The sequence below is a fragment of the Pectinophora gossypiella genome, chromosome 3 (genome assembly GCF_024362695.1).
Source record: "Pectinophora gossypiella chromosome 3, ilPecGoss1.1, whole genome shotgun sequence".
In the NCBI taxonomy this organism is placed as follows: Eukaryota; Metazoa; Arthropoda; class Insecta; order Lepidoptera; family Gelechiidae; genus Pectinophora; species Pectinophora gossypiella.
Window position 1 is genome coordinate 13,153,950 of NC_065406.1, and position 24,116 is coordinate 13,178,065.

At 38.1% G+C, this 24,116-nt stretch overlaps 2 protein-coding genes across 2 annotated transcripts; one reads left to right on the forward strand and one right to left on the reverse strand.

The window, feature by feature from the left end:
• Nucleotides 1-1,999: 1,999 nt before the first annotated feature.
• On the reverse strand, nucleotides 2,000-2,718 carry LOC126379531 (uncharacterized). The gene is made up of 2 exons (XM_050028326.1): nucleotides 2,563-2,718; nucleotides 2,000-2,203 (listed from the first exon to the last, which is right to left on the reverse strand). Exons 1-2 carry the CDS (start codon nucleotides 2,716-2,718, stop codon nucleotides 2,000-2,002), a joined length of 360 nt encoding a protein of 119 aa, XP_049884283.1.
• A 4,750-nt stretch (nucleotides 2,719-7,468) lies between these two features.
• Nucleotides 7,469-22,871, forward strand: LOC126382117 (gustatory receptor for sugar taste 64f-like). The gene is made up of 11 exons (XM_050031864.1): nucleotides 7,469-7,585; nucleotides 8,392-8,539; nucleotides 9,510-9,625; nucleotides 9,905-10,084; nucleotides 10,519-10,667; nucleotides 16,247-16,369; nucleotides 17,518-17,672; nucleotides 18,037-18,081; nucleotides 18,685-18,865; nucleotides 21,522-21,611; nucleotides 22,637-22,871. Exons 1-11 carry the CDS (start codon nucleotides 7,531-7,533, stop codon nucleotides 22,760-22,762), a joined length of 1,368 nt encoding a protein of 455 aa, XP_049887821.1. The 5' UTR covers nucleotides 7,469-7,530; the 3' UTR covers nucleotides 22,763-22,871.
• The last annotated feature ends 1,245 nt before the right edge of the window (nucleotides 22,872-24,116 follow it).

Sequence of the window (24,116 nt, forward strand, 5' to 3'; positions counted from 1 at the left end):
CCTTCCAAGACGTTTAAAAGTCAAATCTCAAGTTCCTATTAAACAGTTTTAAACTTTATTAATACAGGGCTCCATTATCTTATATCTCAGCAAATACTAGTCCAATTTCAATGTTGATCTTGCTAAAATATCGACAACTTTGTCCAAAGGAACTCGTGCAAACTCAAAGTTCTCGTGTTAAATAAATATTTGCGGTTAACTTGGAAGCTTACTGTAATTATGGGATAAATTACTTTTGGTATTTATGTTAGCAGATTTAAGGACCGTAATATTTTTCATTACGTGATGCCCGCAGCTAATAAGGTAAAAAAAATAAGTAGGTATATAGCATACTATTCACTGTGGTTATGTGGTACAGCGGCTTGCTATTTTTTTGTCGTGACTTATTGTAGAATTAGATTGAAACTACTTGGCCGGACAAGTGGGGAGCGCTGAAGGCTCTCACCCGGTACACCGTTTAAAACAACAGGCCTGAGGGTGCCCAGTTGGGCGCGAACCGAGGCCGAGCTGAACCGAGGCTCAGGGCATCGTCTGAGAGGAAAAATATTTGAAAGAATTAATCGAGGGTCGATAGCGATAAGAGCTGATTGAGGGTCGTCGACCACGCCGGCGAGGTCGGTATCGGGCTCCTGAAGTGTTTGGTGTCGCGAGCTGATTGGCCGCCTCTATGGCTAGAGTAATCGGGTCGTCGGGATCGTATATTACGTCCTTCGGACGCCGATACTTTTCAGTACCGTCCCTAAGCGGGATGTATTCGGAAGCCACAACTACCAGGGGATTAGGGTGGTGCGGAGCGGAATCGAAAAAACGTTTTGAAGCTAATTTGAGCCATTGGGCAATGGTTAGCAGAATACTAGCTTGCACTTTCACCAATGGGTTTATTAATTTAGTGCAGTTTTCACTAACGTAGGCTCGATGAGGTCTAAGTACTTAGTTCATCGTGGGATGGATGTACCTCTGACTTCCCTAATTGGGATATAGTCGTGAACTTATGTTATACCGCGGACGAATGGAGGGAGTATAAGAGAAGACCCCAATTAATCGCAACGCGACAGGAAATACTTCAGCTGTCTGATATCGGTTCTGCGGGTGGACTTGTCATTTTTCCTCTTTCAAACCTTATCGCTATCTGATCAGTGATCAGATTTCAGGGATGCTTCTTTCCGCTATTATACTCTCATACCTTAGTTTACTCCCACCTTTAAGCAAGTTTTCTTTTTTGTCCACGTAAGAGTTATTGTTGGATGATAGTGTTGCGTGCGTGTTTAGTTGCGGGGCGGAAGGCAAGAGGGAAACCACTGCCATATTTTTACCTAAAAAGTAGCATAGAAAATGCTACATCGACAAGAGAGTGGCTCTTAAATTAGTGATGATGATGAAGAGTTATTGAAAGCAATATAGAAACCAAACGGACAAGAGACACCATCAGGGATCAATAAAATAAATGAACATATTGCATGATAACTATAATTACCTTTTATTTCCTCATATGCTGCCATTTCTAGTTTTTTCCTGTTATATATTAAACTGGAGGACTTAAATCTAATCCAGCATTCTAGTTTCTTCATTTTCTGGAGCCACAAGATTCATTGAAATACCTAAAGTAATAAAGTTGTTTCAAAGGTGAGACCTCGTTTAACTCCGTAGGCACTACTGGAAAAGATGTCCATCATATAAAAGCACATGACTCATATTTGAGTATTTAATAAAAATGGTTCTGCTTCTTCTGTTATGCTTCTTTTAAAAAAAATATTTTCGGCACCAGCAAAGGACATTGCTAATTATTTAGATCGTTTTCAAACTTTATATGCTTCACGACTTCACAATTTTGTGCAATATTTGGGCTGATAATGTATTGGATGAAGCGAGTAAAATTATGTAGATGGCCAAAAGTTCATCGTAGCCTAGAAGCCTCAGAGACTGCTTGATACGTCTCTGCTGGGCATTCTATCGTACACTTATGAAATAAAAAACAAAACAGAAAATAACTTTATTATATTCATCGTATACCTATACCGATACCTTCATCTGTGTTAATCGTTAACCATCTCAATTCTCGTCGAAACTTCTCCAGTTGTGACTGCTTGCTTTCCATATTCTTCTGATCCCGAACATCTCTCAACTGATCTGCTTTTTGGTCCCTCATTGGATCACTTCTGTCACTTCTAAGGGTATCCATGACTGAATCTAAATTTGGGGGTACCTGAAGTGTAAGCAGTTTATTTAAGTTGTTATGTTTCTAAGTCGTCGCGCCATCTCCGCCTTGGTTTGCTTTTGACGAGCTGGAAAAACAGACGACGGCAGACAGTTCCAATCCTTCGCTGTTCGCATCAAAAAGGAAGAGGCAAAATGTTTAGTGCGGATTGGTGGTATAACCACAACATAAGGGTGAAATGCCCGCAGCTGCTTAGTTGTCCATAGATGGAATGGAGTGGGTGGAATTAAATCGTAAAGTTCCCGCGCACACTCACCGAAGTGTATCTTATAAAAAACAGACAGACAAGCTATCTCTCGTCTGTGGTGCGGTGCCTGCCTATATAACTGGACACAGTATGTACTCACATCGTAACCTCTATCGATAAAAATGTCTCTTGTCTTTCTGTAGTTCACGTCGTCATCTTTGTTCCACCTTCTAAAAGATTGTGGCATCGTGTGAATTTGATGAAGAGGAATAGAGTCTCGTCTTCTCAAATGAAGTGTCCTGTGGTCATATGGCATGTTATTGTACTCTTGGCCAAACGCTCCCACTAAAGTCGCAAAGAATAGTCTGTAAAAGATCCAATTCATTATTGGTCTTTGCTTGACTGCAATGTTCAGAATAAGGATATATAAAAAATAAAACCTAAACTTGTTTCAAAATATGTTTGAAAGTGGAACGAAACAATAAATAATAATAAGATCAATTTTATTATTCATAATTTTTTATGACTACTTCGATATGCGGTTTAAAGATTTCCGTATTGAAAACAACATTTTCCTAGATAGGTATATCGGGTCGACTGAGAGTGGCAATGCGAAATTTATTGCAAACAAAATGTATTGGCTTAGTTTTAAACTTAATGGATATTGTTCCAATGCGATTGCTTCTTGGAAAATGTTTTATTGTCACAGGGAATCAGGTGAGAATATAAAAACTTTTTCGAAATAATGTTTTATTTCGTGTTTGAATAAGGAACAGCTGCTGTTACTGTGGATTTACACACACAATATTATAGTTTATTATATCATTGACCGGTACTAATAGAAAACTGAGTGCGTCGCAACAGCAACAGTACATAATACCGGTCAATGACATAATAAACTATAAACAAATTTTAATAACACTCACAAAAAAGTGTCCGAACTGAGTTGTAAGGTATACATTAAGTTATGTAAAGGTAGTATAAGTTCGTTCCCTCTGTAGGGAGCGCTGGTTATTATAATAAAACCCCACACAAAAAATGAATGAACTTAGGACTTAGAACTTATTAAATTACAAGATCCAAACATTGAGACGCGTTGGTTTGCTCGCGCTAGAGATGTGACTGACCATAAATGGTAGACTATTAGGTATGTCCCATACACCCTCATATAAAAATTGTTAAAATAAAGAACAACACTGGTTGTACAATGTCATCATTATGCTTATTCGATCTTGATACGACGTCGCTTAGTGACAAGAACTTAGTTTCTCAGTGGTCAATGGTATCGGTATACAAAAACGCGAATATCACAAAAATTCGCGCCTTCGCAACGTCCCGGTATTTTTCATTTACGTACATTTATGATAAATGATCAACAATCATAATCGTTTTGTTACCGATTTCTCGCTATAGCCAATTAAAATGCAAGTCTAAAATAAATGCCTTACAAACACGATTAAGTTCACTTCGGTTTTTGTCATTGTGGAGTGATACTGATTATGAAATAGTGAGGGGATGAGTTTATATCACAGATAATAATGTTTATTTTGTCACCATTTGTCGTTTTCAAGTTAAGTACCTTTTGTTAGATAGAAAAGAATCGATCGACTTAATATCGAGTGATACATCAGTAACATCATAAAACTAGTTTTCATACCTTGACAAATCTTATTCTTACCGCGCATTGAAGCTATTGGTGCTAATTCCCGCAGACGTCTTTCGGCGGATAAGAAAATGCCGGGTGTAACTTAATATAAAATTAGGAGGTGTCTGGAGGAATCTGTATATCTTTATTGAAATATAATCACTAACGTTCTGTTGAAAAATTTATAACTATTTTTTTAAAATCATTATATCAGTGTCAATCTGGTTACATTAATACTGTGATGAGGGTATTCTAATTATTGTAATGTACCTATATCAAGAGAAATTAAAGAGCCTTAAAGTTCGGCTACACGCATATCTTAATTGCCATAAATTCTAATTTTGCTGATGCAATGTTTTACCTTCTTAACATAATTAGAATTATGCAGATGAGATTGCGTGTGTAGCCAGAAAATACTTCTTCAGAATGCTAGTGACATCGTATCGCATACTGATGAGGATGATTCAGACCATCATTCTGAGTTGATATCAAGTGGGATTTGTTGTCGGAAAATTCATTATGGTGACTGATTTTTAAATTATTTTCAGTTCCATTTCCATACTTTTGCGACGGAACATTCCACTTGATATCGTCACTATAACACAGAATCATGTTCTGAATCATCCCTCAAAGTTTTCGTTACGATGTCTCTTAAATCTTGTATAATAACTATTTGTAAGACACAATACTTCTGTCAAATTTTAAGACATGCTCGGAAAGACGAACAGCTGAAGGTGTTCCATGTTTGAATGATTCCAATGAAACGATTTGCCCCTAAATATCGATCAAAGGCAAAGGCTAGTACAAAATATACAGATATAGATCTATTTCGACACTCAAGGACAACAATTACTACAGGCGAGGGTGCTATAACGTATGGTTTGTTACAAAAGGTGTATTAAAATGTATTTTATCATGCCAGGTTTTAGATACCTATCGTACAATTTACATAAATATACGTAGGTGTTTCGAGAAGGGTGTAATTAGCATAGCCAACATTTAGATTGTATTGTCTGAGCAGCTAAATTACTCAATTGTATAACAATATTTTATGTTTATTTTTAAAAGAAAAAACAAATGGATCCGAATGGATGGATGGATGGAATGGATGGTTGGATGGATGGAGGATCGAAGCAAATGGAATTCTATAGTCTCTGCTTACCCCGGTGGGAAATAGGCGTGATTTTATGTATGTATGTTTAAAAGAACGTCTAGGGCCCTGTGCCGAGGTTTTTCTTGCAGCTTCTTTTCCCCGGCTATACAGGTTGTGAGAAACTGCAGTAGTTTTAGGCGGATGAGATGTTCGTTATGTAAAAATTGACGATTCAAAGTGTAACTATGTTACCAACAGAATAAAGATATTTTTGAATTCAAATTTGAATTTAGAAAATTATGATTCTGATTGTTTAGTATTCCTAAATGGCAATTATGGTTGACAGAATAATCGATATTTCTGACAGATGGGTGTAGACAAAAGTGTTACCATGTTAATAATTTAATAAAAAAAATGTTCGATGGCGTTGCACAGTATTGCTTACTGAACTCAATTATGTATTTCAGCTATGATGATTGACTTAGGCTACGCGGTCAGTCAACTAAATATAGGATGACGCATAGGGATATTATCTAAGTAAAAGTATTGACGTAAATAAATAAAAATAAACTGTTTTCGTAAATAAACATAGGTAGGCTATTCTTTTGCTGGCCAAATGATAGTGCTTATAAGAATTACACACCTGTTTTATGGTCTACTCTGAACCGACGACGTGCGTATATGAAACAATTGATGAATGTGGAGGAAACTAGGAAGTGTGTCAGGATCAAAGCAAATGGAATTCCATACTGGCTGCTTAGCCCGGTGAGTAATATGCGTGAGTTTATGTATGAATGTTTATGCTATCAAAAGTCTATAATCAGTTTTGTGTTGTATGTTTTGTTGTTCACGATTTCACTTTTCAAAGTTGTTATTATAATTAGGTACTACAGTGTTGCATGTGTCCGTAATTAGCACACTTACTTGAACTTTTCTTAAGCGTATTTTATTTTATGTTTTTGGAAGTACTGGCGTATTGTATATAAATAAAAAAAACTGTTACGTTTCTACATCCTGTATATACACTTACTTTTTATCACGATAGTCACGAATAGGGGTTACTGCTAATAGTAAACTGCTATTACTACCTACTAAGTAAATAACAATAGTACACGTAAAATGCTATAATTATTGTGGATAACTACACTTGTTCATCAAATTATCGTACATTTATGAAGTTGTAAAGAATTTTGTATAAAAATGTTATGATGGTCCCGTACATACTCATAAACTCTTTCAGTTGATAATCCCGATAAAAATGCAAGGACGTTATTGGCCATGTAGAGTGAAGACATCTTCTATCGTGTGGGTTGTGAGGTGGATTACCAACCCCATCAACCCTGGTGTCAGTGTTACTATTGAACCGCCAAATGCCCCTGAGATGGCTCATGTAACGACTTCTTACTTACATCAGTAAGTAGTAACCGGGATCAACGGCTTAACGTGCCTTCGAAGCACGGAAAATCTTACTCTCTCTCTCTCTTCTTGGCATAAGAATCTCCGTGAATGGTACGTATTGAGCACTAGATCCCTGTTTGTGTGTCTGTGGGCAAAGTACAGATCGCCGTAATCAAAAAAATTGCCAACCTCCGGTAGGAGACGGCACCGAAAAAAGAAGAAGACATATTCTTATGTAATCATCACCAGCCCATTAACGTCCCCACTGCTGGGGCACGGGCCTTCCCTATGGATGGATAGGGCGATCGGGCCTTAAACCACCACGCGGGCCCAGTGCGGATTGACGGTTATTAACTACTGCTAATGCAGCCGGGACCAACGGCTTAACGTGCCTTCCGAAGCACGGAGGAGCTCGAGATGAAAACTTTTTTTTTGTGGTCACCCATCCTATGACCGGCTTTTGCGAAAGTTGCTTAATTTCAACAATCGCAGACCGAGCGCGTTTACCGCTGCGCCTTCGAGCTCCTCTTTTATATCATTTACGTCAATTCGTAGCTGACTTTGCAAACTGATGTATCTGCATTTTTTTGCTAAAATAATTTATTGTGTCTTATTGAAAATAGCAAAAGGTGCAAATCAGATTCGCCTAACATTTCAGATACTTACGTCAGTTAGCGACGCCAGCGACGCATTTATAGATCTATTTCTGGTGCATATTGTCACCTTGAACATTTTTTGTATGATTTACTAATTGCAGTTTATTGGTCTGTAGAACAAACATACTTTCCGAAATAAACTCGACCCGTTTTCGATAATTGTGCGCGACAATAATACAAAGTATGAACACCATGGAAAAAGCCTGGCAAAACGGAACCCTAAATCAGAATCACGGATGGAAGTAAACAAGTAATATCCATTAGTGGGCTGAAGCCTCAGTCAAATGATTGTTTTGAAAAATACCGACGTCAGCCATATACAAATACTGACAGAAAATGGGCCCGAAACACATTGCAAAGAAAAACCTCACGTATTGGATACCTGTTAGAAGTAAGTTGTCATTATGTTTTTATGTTGCTGTCATACAGAATAATGAGGAGCTCGGTGGCGCAGCGGTAAACGCGCTCGGTCTGCGATTGTTGAAGTTAAGCAACTTTCGCAAAGGCCGGTCATAGGATGGATGACCACAAAAAAAAAGTTCTCATCTCGAGCTCCTCCGTGCTTCGGAAGGCACGTTAAGCCGTTGGTCCCGGCTGCATTAGCAGTCGTTAATAACCATCAATCCGCACTGGGCCCGCGTGATGGTTTAAGGCCCGATCTCCCAATCCATCCATAGGGAAGGCCCGTGCCTCAGCAGTGGGGACGTTAATGGGCTGATGATGGTGATACAGAATAATAACATATTAGTTATTAAATATGGCTTAAAAATTCTAGCAAAATAATGTTAGTTACCAGCTCAGATGCTTTCGCCAAACCACAACGGAGCAGTGCAGTCTATGGCGGCTTTTTCCATTTTATGACTGCCACCAATCAGATCTATTGTGATCGCCGCCTTATACTACAGGCCACCTACACCCTTTACTATATAGTGTAGTTATTGCTTAGGGGTGAGAAGTTTGAGCGCCTCTGGATCCCTTGAGTATTCTACAAGGATGGTTTGGAGTATTTTAGCTCAATAGTGGTCCTGGCTTGTTTTAGTCTTTCACCAAAGTGGGCAAGTTGTTCTTGCGCATTATTTCATTCCTATATCACCTTGTTGTGGCTTGGTACAAGTACTATGGATTGGTTGAGGCCTGGAGGTTTTGTCCATGCGTAGTGTGAGCCACATTGGGCATTTTTATTCTTATCTTTTTCAGAGAACAAAATCCATGTTGCCTCCAAACCAAAAAGTGCGCGATCTATGGCCACGTTTCAAGAATCACTCAAAGCCACTCTGTTCATGGGGCAAATGTTTTCTTTAATGCCAGTTGTTGGAATTCTAAACAAAAACACGGCTAATTTACGGTAAGTAGCTCTCATCTAAGTAAGAAACGGCATTGTGAGAGCCAAACTTGCCCACCAAGAGCTTTTACTTACTGCTTTTTACTTACTTACTTACTTTTTCATTCAGTACGGTATCCTCAGAGCGATTACAACTCAAACTGCATTACGACCAAAACAAGTTTGACGCTTGTTAGTTTTACGGCTTTTTTATAAAACAAAAATAAAAAAAAGACAAGTATCTCAAAATAAATAAATAAATAAATAAATAATTGGAGATGTCCTTGGAAAAGGTTCAGTACAATCTACTCTGACCCAGCGTGCGTGTGTGCAACGACTGATGAACGTGGAGGAAGTAAGAGAAGTGTGACAGGATCGAAGCAAATGGAATTCCATAGTCTCTACTTATTCCAGTGGAAAAAAAAGGCATGAGTTTATGTATGTACGTATGTTGATTAGGGTTGCACCATTATGTTTTTTTTTTTATTGTTATCCACCATGGAAGTATAATATTTGTTTCAACGTGTCAGTCGTTTCACGGTCGTTAAGTCACTACCAAATTTTTCCTTTAGCAATTTATTTTATCCTTTTTATTTTCAAATCCTGTTAAATCAGAGGGTAATGTAAGCTGAAATAATTAGCAGGTATCAGTTTTTTTTTATTACAGAAGCGCCTAGCGCCTCTGACCTTTGAACCCGAAGGTAAAGCGGTAATATTTAAAAGTTAGGTCAACCTTGGAAAAAAATATTATAATTCTGAATTTTGCAACCGGCCCTTAAATATTTTCCATGACTGATGAATACATATTTATAATGAAATTTTTTGCGTTCTTCAAAGAAACCATCGAAGTCATAACTATGTTTTTTTTAATTTTATTTATTTTACATTTATTTTACATGATAATTAATAAAATAAAACTCATCAAAGTAATTAATTAAATTTAAATTATCAGAATCATTTTCAACATCACCAATTTCTTTTTTCTATTTTCCAGGTTTGTTAAGGTACATTGGAAAATTGTGTACACATGTTTATCATTCGTCGGCCAATTATTCATGACCATAATGTGTACAATGAAGGTATTCAATGACACTTCTCTGAAATCTACAAGTAAGTTTACAAGCATTTTGGAATGTTTTGGGACTGAGGCCTTAGCCAAGTTGCAATTTATTTATTAAGTTTATTTTGTAATAAAATTAATAATTTGACATTCAGTTACCTACATTACTCAAAGCCTTTTGTATAGTGTGTATTGGCTCCATATTGGCTCTATGACATCATCCGTTTGCTATCGTATCTATATCGATTAGTTTCTTACCTGTGTAATAGGTGCCTACTCGTAAATGCGAGCAAGGTTCAAATATTTTAAGATATATTTTTTTAATATAGCACCGGTCATATTTTACGGAACTACTCTCATAACAATGGGGATGTTTTTGCAAGTAGCCATAAATTGGCCATGCCTTGTGCAGCACATATCGAAGACTGAGGAGTTGGATCCGAATTTTGATAGCAAACTGCTGTACAGGTGCAATATTACGTGTGCTATTGTTCTTACTATGGCTTTGTGTAAGTATATTTGGATTATTATACTTTTATTCATTGTATAAGTAGCGACCATTTATAGAGATATTTAATTTCCTTTTTATAATTTCAATGCAGTCATGATTGTTTGTAACAACATTCACACTGTATTTATGGCAAATAAAAAATGTAAATCTATTGATTGAGAGTAAATCCAAATTCCCGATAAACTTAAAAGTAATCCTGACACCAGGATTGATGAGATTGGTCACCCGCCTCACAACCCACACGATAAAAGAAAATTTAACATAAAATTAAATATTGATTTACATATTATGAATTGCTCCAATGTGGCGTTTAAAGACCACCTAGGCACAAAATATATAATACTAGGTACAAGTCCCAGCATCGGTTCGATTAATCATTGACCTAACAAGCCTCGTGAGACAAATTGTACTCAATTTTTTGTGTATTTTCAGTTGAACACATCTTATCTCTCCTATCAGCTTTTGCTGGAGCAATGGTGTGCTTCCCAGACGCTCATTTGTATGAAGGTTTTGTAAGGCATTTTTATCCTTGGGTCTTCAATTTTCTACCTTATACTCCGGTTCTTGGATTACTGACTCAGGTGAGGGTGGTGTTAATTTTTTTTTATCAAAAAGTGCAATATAATACTATTTGTATTTTGTTATTAATGTTCCTGTAAGTAGTAAAATGTTTCTGTTGTCGTAAAATGGATTTAATTATAAAAAACATACTCAAATTAATCTTGTGTATGATCTTAAATTACATCCATCCAATCTTTTGATTTTCCTGTTCCCATTTTCTTTTAATTAACCTGGCGATTTTTTTAAGCTTCAGTTTCATTGACTAGCTTTTCGCCCTTAACCCGTCTTTTTCTTTCTTTTGTCTTTCGAAAAGGTTCGAAAAATGATAAAAGAGGTGATAAGATATGAGATCCGGGATAAAACATTAGCCCTTCCAGCCCTTCTAAGGCTCTCAATTGTAAGAGTGCCATCAGCGGCACTCAAGTACAAAAAGGTCCCACCCCTCCGCCCTTGTATATGAGGGACAAAAATAGGTGGAACGAAGTCTCCCTTCGGGCGAAAGAGGAGAACATCGTAATCACCAGCGCCCGCACGACCCAAGATGGGATCAAAATTCAAGTCCCGTCATCTTCTGAGCATAGAAAGCTCACTACAATTCTGAAAGGTAGAGGAATACAATTCCATACCTACGCCCTCCCGGAGGAACGTATCCTCCGTATCATCATAAAGGGAATCCCTAAGGAGTGGGAAACCACTCTTGTTAAGGAGGACCTTGTTAACAACGGTTTTCCGGTGCTTGAGGTGCACCGTATGCATCGCGGTCGTGGCCAGGTCCCGTATGACATGGTCACAGTCATATTAGAAAGGACAGATGAGGGCAAGAAGATCTTCAACCTGAAGACTTGTTGCGGTCTATCTGGCCTTAAAGTCGAAACTCCCCATAAGGGAGGCCCCCCAACGCAGTGTCATAGATGCCAACTTTACGGGCATTCTAGTAGGCATTGCCATGCCAAGCCTAGGTGCGTAAAGTGCCTAGGGGATCACGCTACCTCGGATTGCCTTAGAGGCAAAAACGAGGTAGAACCCCCTAGCTGTGTGCTGTGTGGTCAGCAAGGTCATCCTGCGAACTATCGCGGATGCACCAAGGCTCCACGCACCCACCACAAGGTAGCCCAACGAAGGGCAGCCCGCGCTGCAGCTTCCCAACCCGGTCCCACTAAAGCCCATATGGCCCCTTCCTCGCACTCTACTCGCGATTTCCCGGCTCTGCCACTCACGCAGACCAAACTCGCGCCGCAGCGTCCATCCGCATGGACTCGTCCCCCGGCAATCGTCCGACCCACAAATCCGCCCCGCGCCCAACCTAGTAGCAATTTAGGTATTCCTGCAGCCTCTCTCGCGCCTCGTCCGGTTCCTGCGATGGCCCCTCAGGCCTCTGCATTTCCTGTCAACCAGTTTAGGGAATTTAGTATTCTCTTTAAGTCGGCCCTTAGTCAACTTGACAGTTTATTAGACTCCCTGTCCCAATTTAAAGCCTAATAATGGATTGTACGAATAAAAGTAGAGTCAAACCGCGTTCCCTTACAATAGGTTTTTTCAATGCTGATGGCATCTTAGGTCAACGTGCAGAGATTCACGAGTTTGTAAAACATCATCAGGTAGATATTTTATTAGTGCAGGAATCTTTCCTCAAACCCTCTAACCGCGACCCCAAGATGGCAAATTATAATCTAGTGCGAAACGACAGGACCTGTGCGCCCAAAGGGGGCACTCTCATTTATTATAAAAAGTCACTTCACTGTATCCCCATAGACCCACCTGACCTCACTGACATTGAGGCTTCGATCTGTCGAGTAGGCATGACAGGACATCAGCCGATCACATTAGTGTCGGCTTATCTATCTCCTAATAACTCTAAGAGGTTACTTAGAAGTGACCTCGAAGCCCTCTTTAATCTCAGTAATTCAGTCATAATTGCAGGCGATCTTAACGCTAAACATCTTTCTTGGAGTTGCTTAACAACAAACACAAGAGGCAGGGTATTAGAAACTCTAGCCGAGCCCCTCTATTATGATATAATAACACCATTGCAGCCCACTAGATATCCCCCTGACTTGAACCACAGACCAGAAATACTCGACTTGGCGCTTCTAAAGAACATAAACTTACGTTTATGTTCTATAGAAGTACTACACGAGTTACAATCCGACCACCGACCTGTTATATTAAAACTAGGCTCCCGTTTAGACGCCCCTGATGATCCAGCACCCCCTAAGACAGTGCTGGACTGGGAGAAGGTGGCCGAAGGCCTCCAGTCTTCCAGTTCAGTGTACTTAGATAGTATCCCAGTAGAAATAACCTCCTTAGAGGAGGCCTCGACAGCTATTAACTCCCTCACGGATCACGTGAGGTCGGTTTTGAACGAAAGTTCAAAACAGGTTCCGGAGATGGAAGACCATCGCTGGAAACTGCCTACCGACATCCGTGATCTGCTAACGGAGAAAAACGCAGCCACCCGCGCATATGATTCCAATCGCACCGAGGAATGTCGCCGTCATTTGCGTCTCTTGCAGCATACTGTAAGAAAACGTATTAATGACATGCGACAGAATCGGTGGGATAATCTTTTGAGCGGCATTGAGCCCCACCACCAGGCCATCTGGCAGCTGTCTAGGTCTCTTCAAAAGGATACGGTTGTTCCTACTCCCCCTCTCAATAGGCCTAACCAACTCCCCGCTTTCGACGATGACGAAAAAGCCGAATGCCTTGCCGACAGTCTCGAAGCCCAATGCTCGCCCAGCACTCTCCCTATCGATCGTAGGCACCTCTCGACGGTGAACTCTGAAGTTCAGCGTAGGGCTTCTGTACCTCCCACCGATCCTCCTCTTCCACAGGTAACTGAGGAAGAGGTCCTAGGTATTATCAAAAGATTTCATACCCGAAAAGCCCCTGGCTCAGACGGTATCACGAATCGTGTCCTTAAAAACTTCGGTGCTCCCCTCATCTGCTTACTAACGGCAATATTCAACGTCGCCTTGAGCAACTGCGTCTTTCCACAGCAGTGGAAAGAAGCAATTGTAATTGGTATACCAAAGCCTGGGAAACCTAAAAACGAACCTTCGAGTTACCGCCCCATAAGTCTCCTCAATTCCATGGGGAAGGTTTATGAGCGGCTCATATTTGCTAGATTACGGGACTACGCCGAATCCAATAGTCTTATTCCACCAGAGCAGTTTGGTTTTAGAACCAAACACTCCTGCGTTCAACAAGTGCACCGTATTGTTGAACATATCTCTAGTAGATTAAACTTAAAAAAACCTGTCGCTACGGGAGCGCTCTTCTTCGATGTGGCGAAAGCGTTCGACAAAGTCTGGCACAACGGCTTGATATACAAGCTTTATTCACTGGGAGTGCCAGACCGTCTCGTGCACATCATACGAGACTTCCTCTCAAATCGAACCTTTCGCTACCGCGTGGAGGGGACGCTCTCGTCACCGCACCCGATACATGCCGGAGTCCCACAAGGCTCCGTCCTCTCCCCTTTACTATTTTCATTATATACTAGTGACATTCCCAAATCCCCTAATACCGAATTAGCTTTATTTGCGGATGATACAGCCATCTATTCTTCGTGCCGTGGTCGAGTTATGATGACCGGAATCCTCCAACGCGCGGCCAATGCCTTGGGCAAGTGGTTTCGCAAATGGAGAATCGAGGTAAACCCGGAGAAAAGTGCAGCAGTGTACTTTTCAAAGGGCTATTATAACACGCCACGGTCACGCCGTCAACTTAAAATCATTAAGATGTTTGGCAAGCCGATCCCTTGGGAGGAGCAAGTCAAATATCTCGGCGTAGTCTTAGATAGACGTCTTACTTTCAAGGCCCATATCAAACGTGTGCGCGATCGCGCCGCGTTTGTAATGGGCCGTCTTCATTGTCTCCTTAACAAGCGAAGTAAATTGTCCCTTAGGAATAAGGTGAAAATCTACACGACTTGCATCCGTCCGATCATGACCTATGCAGGGGTAGTTTTCGCTCATGCGAGTCCCTCTCAAATCCACCGTCTACAGGTAATACAAAATCGTTTCATGCGGAAAGCCACGGGAGCTCCGTGGTTCCTTCGCAATGAAAATCTGCACATTGACCTAGGTCTGCCAACCATTGCCCAATGGCTCAAATTAGCTTCCAAACGTTTTTTCGATTCTGCTCCGCACCACCCAAATCCCCTGGTAGTTGCGGCTTCCGAGTACATTCCGCTTAGGGACGGTACTGAAAAGTATCGGCGTCCGAAGGACGTAATATACGATCCCGACGACCCGATTACTCTAGCCATAGAGGCAGCCAATCAGCTCGCGACACCAAACACTTCAGGTCCCCGATACCGACCCCGCCGGCGTGGTCGACGATTTCCCTCATTCAGCGCTTATCGCTATCGACCCACTAGGGTCGATTAATTCTTTCAAATATTTTTCCTCTCAGACGACGCCCTGAGCCGAGGTTCGCGCCCAACTGGGCACCCTCAGGCCTGTTGTCTTAAACGTTGTACCGGGTGAGAGCCTTCAGCGCTCCCCATTTGTCCGGCCAAGTAGTTAATGCCATCTGCGGCAAATCTACAATAAGTCACGTCAAAAAAAAAAAAAAAAAAAAAAAAAAAAAAAAAAAAAAAAAAAAAAAAAAAAAAAAAAAAAAAAAAAAAAAAGGATAAAACAATATTTTTTTTTGTTTTTCTAGCTCTTCAAGTATCACCATACCAAACATCCCAATTTGTTTTACAAATTAAGAATGAAAATTTTACAGACAGCGTTATTTTTTACTCAACAATTTTCTTGTTTCTTGTTTTTTTTTCTTGATTTTTCTTGTTTTTTCACAAAGCGTGACTTTTCCGTATTCGGGTTTCAAATAAACTTAATTTTTTTTTTGTTTTAATAATATTAATGTATATTGAAATTTTAGTTTATTGAAGGTCGTTGAGCATTAAAAAGATAGACCATCACAATTATTTAGGTAAACACATTCTTTTAAGAATTCCATTAAATAAAATCAATTGAAACGAATGTATTATACTAAACCTTTTTAAGGCTAAACTGAATAAAAGTTATCTACTTGCCATCTCCCCACATCGATGTGGGGAAAATCGTGGAATCGATTCCAGGGAAAGATTATGTGGACCATCCATTAAGTGATCCGACTTAATCTATATCCCAGTGCTGATATTTTCCACAAAGACAAGATAAGCCAAAATGTTGGGGTATTTTTTCAAGAAATGTGAAATTTTCATTCTCTAAGTACTTAACTTATTTTTTATAGCATGATTTATAAAAGCTTCATTTGATTTTTCCGTCGATGCTAACATTTATTTGCCCACTCATCGTTAAAATTTTACTCTTATCGAACGCCGTCTAAGTGGTATTAAGTCTATTCTTTCTTTCTTTTTACTGAATGTTTTAATTCTGTGCATTGGCAAAACTTCTATTATTTTGAAAGTTGCGATGACAAGAGCTAGTAATAGTTTTTTTATAAAAGCAGTACTTTTGGACTTTCCTGTTTGATTCTATCTATGGAGTGTGTTCTATGTGGTGTCCAACATTTTAATAAATCTTCCTTCTTTCTTCTAATTATAAGTTTTTTACTTTTTTATTTATTGTCAACTCTGTTTCAGTTCCTACACTTCCAATCTACGTTCATATGGAACTTCTCAGACTTATTTGTGATTTGTATGAGTTACTACCTGACTTCACGTTTGGAACAAGTTAATAAGAAACTAACTGCAGCACAGGGCAAGGTAGATCATTTACTTTTTAGATTATTTTAAGTGCATCACAATTTTCGAAATTAATCTAGGATGTTTTAAAGAAATGCCTGCTGCCGAACTTCATTTGATGTCACAAATCGGGGATCGCCATTTTGGCTGTTTACCCGGTACATCAGAATCAAATCAATGTTCGATTTGCTACAATCTGAATCGGCTTCATCTTACTTTTGACCAAGGGTCCTAACCCTTGGTCAAAAGTAAGATGAAGCATGAGTTAGTATGAAAATAATTAAAATATTAAAAAAAAACATTAATTTTCACGACAGGAAATTTCACTTGATATCAACTCAGAATCATGGTCTGAAGCATCCCCCTGAGTATTCGTTACGGTGTCACTAACACTCATATCTACTTGTATGGCTACCTCTATGTACTTGAACGGGGTGTAAGTGACATCGTAACGAATACTGAAGAGGATGATTCAGCTTATTATTCTGAGTTAATATCAAGTGGAATTTTCCATCGCAAGAGTATGGAATTGAAATTAATAAAAAAAAAATTAAACATTTTGCGACGGAAATGAATTTTTCTACTATTGGTATTAACTCAGATTCATAGTTTGAATCATCCGCCTTAGTATTCGTTACGTTGTCACTAACACCCTGTATATAATTGATATGACGTGTTTAACAAGATTTTTGCCCGGTTAATGGCAATTGGCTCACCCCCTAGGATACAATCATGACTGGCGAGAAGTGGGTGTGAATAAATATACTTTGTCTACCCTACAGACGTGATGTTATGTTATGTCGCTTTGTTATTACTATTGTCACAAGGGTCCACATCCGTGGTCCAGTGATTTGAGCGTTGGGCTCACGATCCGGAGGTCCGGGCTTCAAATCCCAGTGGGGAAATATCACAAAAATCACTTTGTGATCCCTAGCTTGGTTACCTGATTGTCCGAAAGTAAGACGATCCGTCTTTCGGAAGCCACGTTAAGCCGTTGGTCCCGGTTACTAGTTTCTGATGTAAGTTAGAAGTCGTTACATGAGCCATGTCAGGGGCCTTTGGTGGGTCAATCGTAACCCTGACGCCAGAGTTGATGGGGTTAGTAATCCACCTCACAACCCACACGATAGAGGAAGAAGAAGAGTAACATAATTTCAATCCTATTTCAGTATCTACCAGAAGTGTTCTGGAAGACTTCTCGTGAGGATTACTGCCGCGTCACGCAACTTGTGCGAAGGGTTGATGACGTTATCAGCGGTGTCATATTCATTTCGTTCGCCAACAACCTGTTCTTTATCTGTTTGCAGCTCTTTAATACTTTGGAGTAAGTACCCAGGTACATGTGAACATTTTGCTTAAGAGTGAAATGCCCACTGGAATGTACGTACACCATGACATGGTGATTCACCATGCGTTAATGAAGGTGTTTATAAATCTGGTAACCAAAGCGGTTGCATCATCATCATCAGCCGTATGACGCCCACTGCTGGGCATAGGCCTCCCCCAAGGATCTCCACGACGATCGGTCCTAGCGGTTGCATATCTTATGATTATTTTAAAAGTGTTTTTCTCAGTTTTGCTTCGTTATGATAAAGATGATAAAGACTGAAAACTTGAAGTAAACTTGAATTGTATCTATAATTGTAGCTGCAAATAAAATTTATTTTACTATTTATTTATTTTTTCAGGAATGGTGTCAAAGATACTCTTGATTGCACTGTACGTCCAAAAGGGTAAGATTTACAAAACACAAGTATCAATTTCAAATGACAGGCGTCACTCACATTTAGGTACTTCAATTTCTTCTTTCTTCAAATCAATAAGGGAATAAATCCGGAAGATGTTATTCCATCACAAAAAAAAATATCAGTATCAATATACAAACTTATTTGCAGTATGTAAATTAATCACGACCTTGTCGATGTATGGAGACAATAGTTTTTCAACAGCAAAATTGAAGTTTATTATTATAGCTTATGTTTGGTAATTTAGAGCAGTTTATATAGAACTCTCTACTAACAAAGCCTGTTCCATAACCTCTGTCCGCAGTCCTCCAGTCAATGATCTTTGATACATAGGCATAGAATAAGGAATAATAGATATTCCGTATAGAACGCCAACTCTCCGCTCCCCACCAGCGGCTGAGCTAGGTTTACCTCACCCCCCTCGGTTAGTTTTCAAACGTCACACAGATGCGCGCGTACGATAACATCAATGTTAAATAAAAAAAAACAGTGTCTGTATAAAACTGTCTGTCTGTTTATTGTATGAAGTGTCCGGGGTGTTGGTGTTGTGATAAAAAAATATCCTACATCTATGAAAAAACTGTTTTCCAGAAATCTTAACAAAAGCCATATCCTCGGAGGTTACGAAGCAGCAGCATACTTTATATTCTCCTTGGTGTTCCTCATCTCCCGTTCAGTGGCTGTGTCGCTGATTGCGTCCCAAGTGAACTCGGCTTCTAACGTTCCAGCTCCTGTTTTATACGACGTGCCTTCACCAGTGTACTGTGTTGAGGTATGCCATGTTAAATGGCATTTTATTACCGTTAATAACCTTTACACACACACGTACTTTTAGATACAGAATTCGGCATGTGCCTCTGACTACCCCATTGGGACATAGTCGTAAGCTTACTTGAATTAGTTTTTCATAATATATTTCTGATTCAATGCACAATCGAAACTTAGGGTAGAATATAATATAATAAAATGCTATTCTAGAAATAGAAGCCTGTCTAAGGTAATCAAAAATCAATCTCATTTTTCTTCAAGTAACAATGAGTACGACGTTTGACCATTTTTATTAATGACGTTACAAGGCAGTATTTTCATACAATCTCCAAAGAAACCTTTCGTTTTGACGCGACGTTTCGTAAAAAGTATATCATTTGACTAAGTAGCACATTTATTTATAAGTACAAAAAGGTAGTTTTCTAGGTCAAAGATAAATTATGTAATTCTGATTACTAAATACAGACAATACAGAGATAAAAATATTAAAAGAGATATGAGATAGTATAATAGAGAGAGAGAAATACAGACAGATCTAAAGGTGACAAAAATCATTTTCCTTTTCTTTTTAACTTATTTATTAATTTACACTAAGTACTTATCTTACTTAACTTATTTATTAAGTGCGTCAGTTTGTAGTTTTTTCTTGAATTTATATACTTAAGACAAATTCCATAGTAATTTCGTGTTTCGACGTATAGTGAATAGTAACTGATTTGACTAGTTGGAAACTACCCTAGTGTATTCATAATCCAGATAGTACGGTTACGAGCATTAATATGTACATACACTTTGGTACCATGTCACATTAACTTTTTTGACAAATTGAACTGTAAGTCTCACTAAATGTCAAATATGTTAATGCGACAGAGTCCTAAAGTGGATACATTATAATGCTCATGACTGTACTTATAGAAAACTTTTCATTATAATGGATGAGCAATTACTTTGCTTTTATCAAAAATTGACGCACAAATTATGACGTCATTGAGCTTTTTCTTTCGGTTCAAAAATAACGAAAGCAATTTATTTGATGATTTCTGGACGAATGCAATAATGGAATATTGAAATTAAAGCATCGCCTTACATTCCGCTGTGTGGAATGATTACCATTATTTTGAAGAGACGCTTTTATTTTATATAGAACATAATGATTCACGCTGTGTTGTCTAAAACCCATAATATAGTCGCTGATGTTGCGAACTGACGTATCTGCAATTTTCGGCGAAACTGATTTGCATATTTTACAATTGTCAATAAGACACAAATTACTTTTGCAAAAAAATTTGAGATACGTCGACTTGTTGCATGATTTTGAGAAAAATCACTCAAAAGTATGAGTGTTTTTTTTCTATCATGATGAAAGGGATGTTTATCGAAACTTAGAGTAGAATATAATATAATAAAATGCTATTCTAGAAATAGAAACCTGTCTAAGTTAATCAAAAATTAATGTTATTTTTCTTCAACTAACAATGAGTACGACGTTTGACCGTTTTTATGTTTGCAATTTATTATTTCCTTGTAAGTTACCTACCCTTTATAAGTTAAGTTTATTTATTTATTTATTAAAGGTCACCAACAGAGTTAACAACAAATCTCTGTAAAGATTTTCATAAAATGACATGGTAATTGTTACCCTAATTATAGGTGACAACAGCATGCAATGGACTTACAGCAAAGCTAAAACAAGCTAAACAAAAGTAAAATGTAGATGTTTTGTTGTTTATTTACACCATAAACAAAACAGTTACATAACAAAAATATTAGAAAAATATAAAACAAAACAAATAAAATTAAAATAAAACTAAAACAAATAAACAGAACTCAAAATAAAATAAATTTGAAATAAGTTTTGTTGTTTGTGTTTGTCTGATGTTATAATTTAGATTATATTTTGCGTTGAGACAAACTCATGTCATATTATGTTCATGTTTTCTTCTTCATTAAAAAAAAAGTAGGATCCCATTAATAATTTAACGTTGATGTCTTGACAAGTTATCTTTGAGACATCACGATCCATGTTTTTTATGTATTATTTTTATGTGAATTTTGGCAGCTTACATTATATCATTTTAGTTTTTTTGTTTTTTGGTTTTATTTTAGTTTTAGTTTTTTAACCGACAGAGGCATTGTGTCCTCTAACACGATGGACTAATGTTATGAGCGATAGGCTGATCCTTTATCACCATAAGGTTTATCATATCCAGCTTACGACATCGTATCAACAGTAGTTGCAAGTTGTCTTAGATTACTTGTGGCTCTTCCCACCCCATCAGTTTTATTCCGAAGACTTCCATATTGACACTGGTTCAAGGCTTCTACAGTAGCTTGCGTTATGAAGATTTCTTATAAATTAAAATTGCTTAAGTAGCCTATTGAGGCTACTTGACAACCTACTCAAATGAGATATTTCTTACGAAACGTCAAAACGAAAGATTTCTTTGAAGTTTGTACGGAAATACTGTCCTGTGACGTCATCATAAAAGCGGTCAAACGTTGTACTCATTGTTACTTAAAATTCATAAATAAAAATCGAAATTAGGTATATCGAAAAGTAAAATGAGATTGATATTTGGTCATCTTAGACTGGCTTCTTTTTCTAGATTCGCATTTTATAATTTATCTTTGACCAAGTCAAACACCCTATTTTGTTACAGGTACAAAGATTTTTGGACCAAGTGAATGGAGACGTTGTTGCTTTAAGCGGTCTACAATTCTTTATTGTCACTCGAGGACTGCTTTTGTCGGTACGTGTAATTTGTGTTACTACGATCAAAAATAAATTAAAACACAAAACAGAACTGTGCACCAGAACTAGTGGGAGTAATCAAAATAAACCGCATCCACTAGTTCAAAACAGGGCGTAAAAGAGCGTAGTGATTTCTTGTTATGTATTCTTCTTCTTTTGTGTGGGTTGCGAGGTGGATTACCAACCCCGTTAACCCAGGGTTATTAATGAGCCACCATAGACCCCTGACATGACTCATGTAACGACTACGTACCTACATCAGACCTTACCTTATCAGTACCTTGTTATGTATTGATTAATGTTCTAATCTGAGTTCACTAGATCAAAAAATAAGTCACTGGTAGATCATAGACACAGACGGTGCAATCAGTAATACTGAGGGAGATGATTCAGACCATGATTCTGAGTTAATATCAAGTGGAATTTTCCTGTCGAAATATCAATGAATAGTTTAATGATTTTCAAATTATTTTCGTTTTATACACCTGAAAAAAATACACCTTAAAATTCCACTTGATATCAACTCAGAATTATGGTCTGAATCATCCCTCAAAGTTTTCATTACGATGCCACTAACAACCTGTATATTGTATGTTTTTTATATTATAATCTTACTTTAATTTGTTTTTTTTTATTCTAGAAGAATTATGACAATCCTTTTGTGTCTTTATCTAATTAAACCTAGAAAAATAAAACAATATAGACATCCTGCTGAAAACATTCTTGCGTCTTGTGTGGGCTCCGACATAATTATTATTGGTTGAACCCCTGTTCTAAACCCCCCTAAAAAGGCCACATCATTGTTTGCATTGCGCACTTACTTTAACATGCGCAAATGTCAAATTGCAATATTGCTGTTTTAGGTGAATTGCATCGATGTGGCATTTTTAACCCCCCTGTTCCCACATCTAGTAAATCAATCCTTACCTTGTTCATTCAATCAATAATTCTTTATTGCACAAAAACATGCACAAAATGTTGTCTACTTTGTTAACATTAACACTGATATTACCACCGTTTCAGGTTGCAGGAACTATAGTGACTTACGAACTGGTGATGGTGCAGTTCAATTCGCCATCACCTTCAGCAGTGCCTGCAAATGTGTCTACAGTTCTCCCACTTCTTCTTTCTACTACACCAACGGCGTAGATATTTGGAATAAAATAGTTCTGTGATGTACTCGTAGAAGCATGTAGCGTGCACTATCTTGATCAGTGATCTGCTGTTCCCGAGAATGTTCCCAGAATGGGAATTTTTCCCATTGAAAAAAATGTTATCTTCAGATATCGTTTCCTAATTGCGGTATATAACCAAAATTATATTTTCAATCACCTTCTTTCTTTCCATTGTTCCTTTCATCTACCTACACTTATAGAATTAAAAATGGTTGAAACAGTATTTGAAGGTTCGATTGGTGATAAAAGTCCACGTCACCTCGAGTTCATCAAGAGTGTGATAGAGGATAATGGATTTGGTGGAGCAAAAGTTACGGTAGCAGTGGTGGGTAAAGCTGATGACAATTATTTGGCCAGTGTGAAAAGGATTACAATAGAAAAAGATGGAAACACGTTTAAAATGCTAGCCGAAATAGCTTCATTTGTGGAGCAACGTACGGCCATGAACACTGCAATGGCATTTCGTAATGAAAGTGTGATGTATACTGAAGTTTTTATAGATAGATAGATAGATAAAATACTTTATTGAGCACAATGGACACAAAATACAGAGATAAAGACAGCATTTACAGAAAAGCACAACAGGCGGCCTTATTGCTCATGCAGCAATTTCTTCCAGGCAACCTTTGGGTACAGGAAAATTTTGTACAAGTATAATAATAGCGGGTCTTTATAGTAAGGACGCTGGCTGCTTCTCTTTTTCAAAATGTTCTTTCTTGTACTAATGTCTTATCTGCCTAAAGGTTAGGCTATAAAGCTCTTTTGACATAAGTTTTGCACTTTTATACTGCCGAGGATGTTCCCAAAGTGGGAACATTCCTGAAACATATCACTGATCTTGTTGTGATAGTAGATGTCAAAGTAATTCAGGATCTATTTGGTACTTCAAGACACCCATCAAAGACGACGAAGATTGATATTTTCTATGTTTAGATTAACACGAGTAGATGAATGTGTTTTACATTCGCGTCACTGAGTTTTTGATAGTATAACATTAAATTATTATTATATAACAAAATAAAATACAGTAGAAAAGTTTCAAAATACGAATAAATGCTATAAAAACAATTTTGCAAGTAGTTCATTAAAAACATCTGATTTTATATCCCCACCACTACATAGTATAAAACAAAGTCGTTTTTTTCTGTCCCTATTTCCCTATACGTATACGCTTAAATGTTATCATAAATGATTATCACGTGCTCAGCGGTGAAGGAAAACATCGTGACGAGACCCACATTCCCGAAAAATGCATTTTCGGAGGTATGTCACCTAATCTGTATTGGGCAGGTTTTCCCTTCGCGGGTTGGAAGGTCAGACGTTCCTGT